Below are 10,176 nucleotides of genomic sequence, written 5' to 3' on the forward strand. Positions count from 1 at the left end.
CCCTACTAAGGATGTATTTATTTTTGTTTGGCAACTTTTGCAAGATACACACTGTCAAAATCTCTGGTGCTTTCAGTCTGATACAAAAGGACCTATTTCTAATTGAAACAAAGTTTCATTTTTGGTGGCTTTATTTTTCTTACAAAATTTTGGAAATGTCATCTTGGCATAAAACACTGACTGTTGTAAATGACAACATGCACGGTGCTAAAGTGTGTGCTTGTTACCATTTATTTTAATTCAAATGCCTTCACACTATAACCAGAACACACTCTACAAGTGACACTCAATGACATATGTCAGCAGGACACTGAAAATATCATCCCACTGTCGAATCATCAGCATCATAATGTTTTTTGGCAAGTCAGTGTTTCTTAGAGCACTTTTTGATAATGAGTTTAATGTTTTGGTAATACCTTTAAATCATAAAATCTGGTTATGCTGTATTGCTAAAGTGAGAGTAATTCATTTCTAAGCATCATTAAATTTAAATTGATGAATTTATAACAGAGGGTTATATTAGCAATCCATGAAACTGTTTCGAGTACATGCAAAAAGGTTTTTTAAAACTATCATTGTGTTGGTGCTTCTTTCACTTTCTTATGTCATTTATACTGTAAATTGAGCCATTCTAATGGTGCATTTTTAACATTTTGAGGAAAAACAAATCTACATGTTTGTGTTATTTTAGTTTTTTTTCCAGGTTTATTTTGTTGTCAGCAACTGTTTTTAATGTTCCTTACCTTAGGTTCATTGAAAAAACCTGGACTGTGAATATTACATGTAGTTTTATGTCTGTGGTGCTTAGTAAATGTGCTTTTTATACACTGAGGAACATGAAACAGGGTAAGCTCAGCGTCAGTTTCAGAGGGCAGCTGGCTTGCTGTGGGGTCTTTAATTATTGCAATCTAACTGTAAGATAAACAGGTGAGATTTGTACAGTAAGTTAATTTCCCTTTTTGGAATTACTGTTATAGATTTTGTGTTGTAAAGAATGCTAACAGCCTATTTCATTGTATTTCTTTGGGTTTCAACTGATTTTATATCATGAGGTGCTATTCAACCTACTAGAAACATACAATGTGAGACTCTTTGGACAGTGAGAAGGCTTTTAAATAATGTACAGTACAAACCTGTCATATACCTCAAAACTAGTTTGGCAATAGGATTATAACATATTTTTCTTTCTTCCTTTGTATAGTACTTTCAAAATGTTAATAACAGTTAAACTTCAGGCCACCAAAAGGCTTAAAAGTTCATTTATTACTTTCTTATCAATCTGGTAGAAAGTATTTTGAATCTTTGATGTTACTGTAAAATCAGGGACATTTTCAATGTCATTTTCAATTTTGTGTACATCTTCATTGCCTGTGTTCATCTTGTCTTTTTCTCATTCAGGTACTTGCCATTGCATCCTGAATCAAATTCTCGTCTTCTACACTTCACACAGACAAAAATTATTTTGTAAGGAAAAAGATACTTTCCTTCATTTTTTTACTTATACTTCAGCTAGTAGGATGGTGGTAATCTTTTAAAAGTAATTTGAACATATATGCACTGAGTTGACTAAAGGGAAAGTATAATATTGACTAAATAAAAAGCAATGTATTTGCTTTTGCTATGAGGCAAGGCCAGGGCAGTGATTAACGTAGGTGCGCATCTTTGTGCCTGTGTATAGTTAAATTTATTTATAACCACTAAGCAATTGTATAATGATTTTTCTTCCCTGCCTATTTGATTTAATTAATGCGGTATAAAATGGAATGACTGTCATGGAGAAAGAAACAACTTACCCCACTCTTCAACATATTCATTTTCTGAAAGCACTTCATTTCTTTTTCAGGAAAAAAAATATGTAATAAAGAATTACAAAACGTTTTATTTAAACAGATTGTAAATGTGTTAAAAAAAATAATAAATTATGTCACATTGTACATACCAAGAACCTGTATTACAGGAATACAACTCATTCTTTGCTGTTGATGTAGGTTCTTCTTCTTGTCAAATTGACCCACAGCTCCTCTATCAGCAATCCTCATCATATCTTTAAATATCCTTTTGGCTCTTTCAGGTTAAAAGACTGATCGTGGTTAGATTATCCAGGAAGTAAATGTATGCTCACTGTCACAGCAAAGTTTACAGTTATAGTATCCTGTTCGCTCAGACATTAGAAGTTCTAGTTCTTTTTTTTACTCTTCCAGTTTTGTAAAATAAATCTACATGAAAAAAATGTTGAATTTCGTTGTACAGGACCCAGCTACAGTAGCAGGTTGTGGTTGAGAAAGCCAAGGTGTCTAAGATATAGCGGGTTAAAAGCATAGCCATACTTGAAGATGCTTCAGAGTGTTTCTGAGTGAGTCAACATTACTTGAATGACTTTCTGGGCTTAACTAGTGCACTATATGTGCTCAGCTCTAAGGTTAAGCTAGCAGTTGATACACACTTGGTCTTTTTGCAGTTAGACACTAAAGGTATAAAAGAAATGTGCAACTTTCTGCCTGTCATTTTATTTTTTAAGGCTTCCCTTGTTCTCCTGAAGTTTGGTATGCTACAAAAAATGGAATTAAGGATGGGTATTAATACTGTAAGTATTGTAATGTACTGAATGCAGTTTATTTGAAAGCTGTTTATTATATCATTCCTGATATTGCTGAGATGTGGGTGTTTTTTTTAATAAAATTTATATTTATTTAAAGCAAATTTCATTTGTTACTCCAAGTTAATACTAATATCTAAATTCTGTCTATTTGTCCACATGTTGAAATGTTTAAATGTGTAATTACAGATGAAATTGGAAGAGATCATGTCATGTTCAGGCCTTAATTTTTTTTATTTATCCAAACAGGAAGAAATTGTTTGATTGTTACATACAAATTGCATTTGTGGTTATAAGGACAAAGTCTTAAAGGCAAATAAGAGTATATCAGCATGACTTTCAGTCTTATACAAGGCTGGACCTGGCCACAAAAATACTGAAATACATATACAACATAATTTACAATTAAATAGAAATGAGACCAATTATTTTTGTGATTAACCTCTAAATTATAATTGATGTTACCAATAATAAACCAATCTTGTGTCCAACATGACACCCAAAAATACATCTCGCTTCTGGTTCTTTACTCAACATTACAAAAGAACAGATCTTCACTGGCTCATATTTTCAATGTACCGGGTATTAGCATTTTCTGCATGGTCAATGTAGATGGCGCTTTGTACAGCTGTCCTTACCAAAAATAAATCCAGCTGCATACAAAAGATGCAGCTGCTTCACATGATGTTAAGAAGTTTTGTTGGATTCCATATTGTCTTTAAGGCTTCAGACAAAATGCCACTTGTCCACTGTGCAAGAGAAAATATAGAATCAGAAAAAAACGAAACATTAACACACTTCAAATAAAATAAAGTGTGTCATTATTTACTTACCTTCTGGAGACACAGGATGTGCGCTGCCAAATGCAGGGGCCTGGGGTGTCAAACGTTATACATGACAATTACCAAACCTAACCCCAATACAGTTTTAAATGCTATTATTGTGCTTGGTATCATAATTGATTTGCTATAATTTATTGATCGTCATTATTGTTATATATCATATGGAAGTTCTCACTGATTGAACCACATCTCTGGTCTCATCTGCACTGCATTTGAAAGGGCTCTCGCAGCAGGAGATATTTTTGCTGAACAGAAACGGGAAAAAAGTCAGTAGTGTTAATTACACTTACATAGCCAATTATATACATACATCACACACATACACACTGCAGGGGTTTTACTTCCACCAACTTACCATTCAATCCCTCCACTATTTGTCTGCTTCTGCACTAGTGCCCTCCAGTGCTTATGGGTGGACTTAATGATCTCAGCTGCAAAGTCCTATAAAAAGACAAAGAACACCAGAGAAAAATACACCATTTAGATTTCAGTTTTGGCCACTAAAACCCGCAATGGACTGCAACCCCTAGTACACAAACGTGTCATATCTTATCTATGTACTGTATTCGGTGTTACAAAGGTCTCAGTACCTTGTCTTTGAATTGTCCATTAAATCCAAATTGGTTCTCAGGCTTTCCATCGGGCACCTTATATTTCCTAAACCAGTCGACAGTGGCCTCTAAATGACCAGGCCGGCTTTTGCGGACATCCTCTATGCCTAAGGAAAACACAAACACATTCAACAGAATAAGAACAGAGGACCAATTTGCACCTTATTTGTCTTGGTATGAATCGATGTGACATTCACACATCGTGTTAGATATATATCTTAACGGAAAAAAAAGAATGTGTTGAATATGTACATCCTTCTGAAGGAGGTTAGGTGTTGTGCAGCAATAGAGATACAAATAAATGAACAGATAATACATTTATAATGGATCATAAAAAGGTAGCAATGCCCCATCAAAACAACATAATGGATAGAAATATTCAGAAACAGGCTTTGCAAAAGCTGTATACTGTATGCATTGAACATGTTTGTTAGGCCTCAAGGATACACGCAATGTTTTGGAAAGAAACGTTTTCCGAATGTAAACAAAACCATGTTGACAATAAAAACTCCACAGGGTACGTTCTCGGTGAGTTTCAGTCTGTAGTTACTGCCTGAACAGCCAGCAAACATACTCAAGCATTTCTGTGTTGGATCTGCAAATATTTATTTTCAAATTAAATCCCTTGAATCTGATCTGGGGCAGTGCAGGTACATTAACACTGTATTTATAGTATGTGGTCAAATGCAGATCTGACAAGTTCTGGAGTTTGGTCGAGCAGTTAATCTTAAAAGGCTCGGCATTACTTCCATTGACTCTTGTATCTTAAGCCATTAGATTTGTACTAGTTTGTCCTGTTTGGCACATTCAACAAAATCCTAGTTACCATGTCTTGTGATCATGCCAGGTTTCCAGGACTAAATGTGATATGATATGTGGAAAACACTCACTATTTAGGTTTTTGGCATCTGGATCCTCAGCATTGATAGCGATGACCTTCCAGTCCATTTCTCCCTCATCGATCATAGCCAAAATGCCGAGCACTTTAACTTGGATAACCTGACCTGGAAAACACACCTAAAGAACAGGCCAACAAATTACAAATAAAACAGTAAAATCAATCAACCGTACATTTAAGGTATCTTTCAAAAGCGCATATAAAGGGAGAAAAAACATACTACGATACAGTCTTACCTGGGTGCCGATCTCGCAAACGTCAATGGGATCATTATCACCACAGCACTTTGTCTCTTTGTCTGTGTGGTTTGGGTCCTCCCATGTCTTTTCCGGTTCAAAAACATGTAAAAAATCAAAAATTTCTAGCAAACATTTCAACTAACTACCTGACAAAATAAATAAACACAAAATACATAAATAAATATGAATGCACTCACAGGCATAAACAATTATTTTAAAACAAAATTAAAAACAAAATTAATCATTAGTGTTTAAATTGCAGTACTGTTATTTGTCACCGACTAGGATCAAATACAGCATGAGGATGATGGACAAAACAGAAAAGTCTTAATGGTTTCAGTTCTGATGTAACCCAGACCCTTCATACTGTGCATTTTCCTCACCTGTGGGAGTGCCCCATAATTCCAAATGTAACCTTTATGGGGAAATATGTTGGCAACATACCGGAGCTTTCCTTTCTTTACGTCTTGTTTGATCGGGTTCAGCGATTCCTTTGTTGCAATCTGGAAATTGAAGCAATTACTATGGTGTGTGTGTAGGTGAATGTACTGTAATGTGTCAGTGTGTGCTTTTGCTGGTGTTAAAGCATACTTGATTAAAGTCACCAACACTCACAGACTCAGCTTCTGGCTACTGCTATGCTAGCAAGCTAAATAACAGTAGCTTCAGGCTACTGCTATGCTAACTCCAGAGAAGGATAGTTATTTGAGACTTCTTGGTCAAGCACTTCATTTCTCGGTGAGTTACAAGCTGTAGTGCACTGTCAGTTAGAACTGATATTGTCAAATTAGGGGCTCATGAAATAATAAATACAATAGCTTCAGGCTAATGCTATGCTAAATTCTTGGAAAATGTGTTATTATTGAATGAAAGTTGACATACCAGTTCATTCATACCTACAGTGTTATTATTTACACATTTCAATCTCAGCCTTTACTAAAGCAGTAGTAGCTGTAGTAGTAGAAGTGTAATATTTGGATCAATTATTTAAAAAAAAATGCGAGGCACTGCATCTATAGCGTTCTTACCTCCATTTTAGCATTTGACCATCGAGGTACCTCCACAACCATGTTAAAGAGCACCTGAAAGTACAGAGGAAAGCTATATACAGTATATGCTGGGGTGAATGTTTTCAGATGGTAAAATATTTGCATTTGACAGTACCTCATTCTCATTCTTTTTGGTTTTTTTAGCTGGCACATCATTGTCCTGTTGAAAGAAAAAAAAAAATCTGTGAATTGCTGGTTTGAATATTACGTTCAATAGCTAACAAAAGAGTCATGAACTTCCTGCAATATTTATCGAACTGCATTACCTGTTCGGTCTCTGCTACAAGAGGAATGTCATGGAATGGTGAAATGTATTTTCCTTCAGAGGTTTCTAAGGAAAAAAAGATGTTAAAACTGCCATATATATATATAGACACAATGAAATCCAAGAAGAATCTTTATTGTACATAAAATGATCATACTGCACACCGAAAAGGCTTGATCCCCAGTCAGTATAGTTTCTGGTGTCTTAGGTGTGTCTGTCTTTAGAATGATTTGTGACAACTTGATCAGGTTACGCAGTGTACATAGCCAACAACGTGACAACAAAACGTGTGTGTGTGTGTGTGTGTGTTTTAGCTGCAAATCTTAACAGCAGACAGAACTAATATTTCACTGCATGAAATCATATCATTTTATTTTGAATTAAGAGCATACTCAGTACACAATACATAATTTGCTTTTATGACTGTAGACTAGAGATGTCATTCAAAACCTGTCCTGTCATGAGTGTAGCTGTTTTTGTCATAGTACGAGATTTAATTCATGAGTGAAAGCTCATCCTTGACCCTGGAAACTTTACTTTGACAAAAAAATAATTGCCTTAAGGTCCACTTGGAAGCCTCTTCCAGGGCTTTCAATCGCATCTCACAATCTTCCTCCACAGACAGAGGTTGGTCAGTTGTCACCGTGATACAGATATCTTCATGACAACTGAACAGATTCCATCCTCTAAGGAAGACTGTGGTATGCGGTTGAAAAGTTTTGGAAAAAGCTGGTCAGTGGACCTTAATTTAAGATTTCAATTTCATGGTGAGTTAAACATGGTTTGCGCTGTCAGTTAAAACTTGTATCCTCATTCCAGGGGTTCATTAGATTATAAATAAACACCCTGTTGATTCATTGGTCATACTGGACATCATTTACACTACTAATATTACCATTTTCTTACTTTACTTGTTTGAATTGCTCAGATATTCTGCAGTGCTGCATCATTATCACCATTAGTTGAGTCAGACTAAATAATAATGAATTAAATGTCTCCATGAGTTCATTATGATACATAAGAGTGATCATCAACGTCCACATCACAATTGAAGAATGAGTTTAACTTCATCTGAGGTGTGCTCACATTTAATACTGTTGCTGAGACAATACCAGTTTTTCCTCTTTCATAAAAGGCTATTTTTGTGTAGCACTGTCCACGTGACCGCCATACAGGAAGTAAACCCGCGTGAGGACACACAGTGAAACGTCTTCCTTGCTGTCTGCTTCTTTACTACTTCAACCTCCTGGAAAGTGGAGGCTAACATTGTCGGGGTTTTGACTCTAAAGCAGCAAAGTGGTAAGAGTGCCACATGCCAAAATAAAAACTCACGCTTGCAAACTCAAAGGTCAGACGTTTACCTTGACCTGGAGGTCGAGCTGTGGTTACCTGTCAGACCCCGGGACCCTGGTGCCTAACCGTTATACTATGTCACGCATGGTTTCTCCCATGATGGCGATGATTAACTTACTAAAATAAATCCGGTAGTCAGGAGAATGGGGGTGTCCTCTCTCCTCCGTTTGATAGTGCATCGTTTTTCTCAAATAGTACAGATGAGGCACCGCTGCTGCTTGTGTGACGAGTTTGTTTCTAGAAGCGGAAAATGAGCCCAAAACTGTCACCAAGCAGCCGAGCGAAGAGCGCAGCAGCAGTGGTCTCATTATAAACACTTCTTCTTCTTCTGCACTCGGTTCCTGCTTCCCGTTGCCTGCTTCCCGTTCCCCACCTCCGCCACATCCAGAAACGTGAAGCTCGCCAGAGAAGAACTAGGGCTTCCGGTTAGCATTTTCAAAATAAAAGCATCCACAATGGCGATGATTGAGGTCAAGGGACTGCTGTAAACAAAACAGGACTCTATGACGGACAAATATGACTAAAAACACGTTTAGATTTAATGATTGAGTAATGGTTGTAAACAAAAAAAAAAAAGGGATTGATTGACACACATAAACTGAAATTAATCCTAATCCTAATGTACCTGTTAGACTTTGATGTTAGTTCAAATGAAACATCTGGTAGTGTTGCCAGAGAAAAGGCCATTGGGTCAGAAAACAAATTAAAAAATCACCATGGGAATATGAAGGTGATTAGAACATTACATGCATGGCAATATGCCAGTATCTTGTGGGCAAAATTGACATTTTTGTTTGAAGGTGGGACTATAAAAAAGATCCTGGGGTATCCAAAATGGAGAGGGTTTATTTTTGGATGTGAATGAATGTGAATGTGCAATGTACATTTTGCTGCAATCGGTCCATTAAATTTTAGTATGTCTGGGTTTTTTTTATGTGGGATCTGTGGCCCGATGCTTGTCACTATATGCCTATAGGAAAGATCAGGGCAGACACCCAAATGTATATATCTTTTGGTATGCTTCTACAGCATAACAGGCCACACAGATGCTTGTTATGTACTACTGGATTTTTATTTTGATAATAAAATCGTTGCAACCGGAAGTCACTTCTTTTTTCCATATTAACTTCACAATTCTTCCATCTCATGCTTGTGGTCCATGTGTACTAGCTTCATTTTGCTGCCACCTAGCCAATCTGTCCCCCCAAAACACAAACACACAAGCACATTTGCTAGATAGGTCACATTGTTCTTTTCTTGGCAAACTAATATCTATGTCCAAGGACATAGGGAACATAGACGTCTCTGCTCTATTAGAGAAAATGGCTGACATGGAAAGAGAGGGACATTATTCCTGACTCTTTTTTTCTGTTTGGTCTTTTTAATTTTAGCTGTTTCCATCACACAGCTAACACAAAATAAAAAAATATTTGTGATGATATCAGTTACTATCAGTAAAAGAAATGTATGCACCTTTTGTCTATAACATTAGGCTAATGCACACCTGGCTTTTACAATATATTCTTCCATGTACAATGAATAAAGGTCCCTGTAGCTCTTGCTTTAATGTCCCCCTGCTTTTGTTTTTATAACCTGAAGTAAATGGATTATATGGTGGTAATCTTTACAATACATCATGAGATCAAAGTCCATATGTATCCATTGTGCCATAAACAAACACCCAACCCAGTCACCTTGATGTGCCGCTTTTACTGTTGTATAGGCTGGTCTCTGTTCAAACAAATTACATACATATCGGCAACCTTAAAAAGTTGGTTTGTTAAAATCTTAAAAGTGCATGTTTGCCTTTGATACTGTTGCCAAAGGGCTTTGATTCTGCTAAGCACAAAGTCCTATTAATTCTGTGTGTTTCAGCAGGACAGTTTTGACCAAGCTCGCTGTAGTTGACAAGGAAAAGATTTCCTGCTATAAACCTGTAAGTTGGACAGCAGTGGTCAAGGTCAAAGTACTGACATGATGATGAAGGGAGGTGAACTGGGCAGAGCCAGATGAGAAGAATGTCCCTTCCTTCAGTTTCTGTCAGAGTGCCCATAAGCAAAGCACTCAACCGTGACTCTTCCAGTGATGGTGCCCAAGTGGCCAGCAGTAAAAGTCTGTGGCGGTAAAAGACAGTTTCAGGCATGAGTGTGTTTTTATTTTCCCTTTCCCTGTTCAGTCACCTGGTTGGCTCCTGCTGCTACTTTCCCTGCCTGCTGCTGAAAAAATAAGGCTGTCTTTGTTGTTTTGTATCACCAAAACAAGCTTTGAAAAATAGGTTCTGTTCGGATTTGGTTCTCTTAGCATTTTATTTTAAGAAAATACT

At 36.6% G+C, this 10,176-nt stretch overlaps 1 protein-coding gene across 2 annotated transcripts; it reads right to left on the reverse strand.

The window, feature by feature from the left end:
- Positions 1–2,819: 2,819 nt before the first annotated feature.
- ppa2 (inorganic pyrophosphatase 2) lies at positions 2,820–8,180 on the reverse strand. 2 transcript variants are annotated; one of them, XM_070915387.1, is made up of 12 exons: positions 7,972–8,180; positions 6,502–6,515; positions 6,351–6,395; positions 6,215–6,268; positions 5,570–5,689; positions 5,184–5,270; positions 4,940–5,066; positions 4,029–4,156; positions 3,794–3,879; positions 3,614–3,683; positions 3,430–3,469; positions 2,820–3,345 (listed from the first exon to the last, which is right to left on the reverse strand). In XM_070915387.1, exons 1-12 carry the CDS (start codon positions 8,159–8,161, stop codon positions 3,323–3,325), a joined length of 984 nt encoding a protein of 327 aa, XP_070771488.1. In that variant the 5' UTR covers positions 8,162–8,180; the 3' UTR covers positions 2,820–3,322. The 2 variants fall into 2 exon arrangements, with proteins under 2 accessions (XP_070771488.1, XP_070771487.1); XM_070915386.1 differs by having other exon boundaries at positions 6,502–6,566.
- Positions 8,181–10,176: the final 1,996 nt, after the last annotated feature.

The sequence above is a fragment of the Enoplosus armatus genome, chromosome 2, assembly GCF_043641665.1.
Source record: "Enoplosus armatus isolate fEnoArm2 chromosome 2, fEnoArm2.hap1, whole genome shotgun sequence".
NCBI classification, from domain to species: domain Eukaryota; kingdom Metazoa; phylum Chordata; class Actinopteri; order Centrarchiformes; family Enoplosidae; genus Enoplosus; species Enoplosus armatus.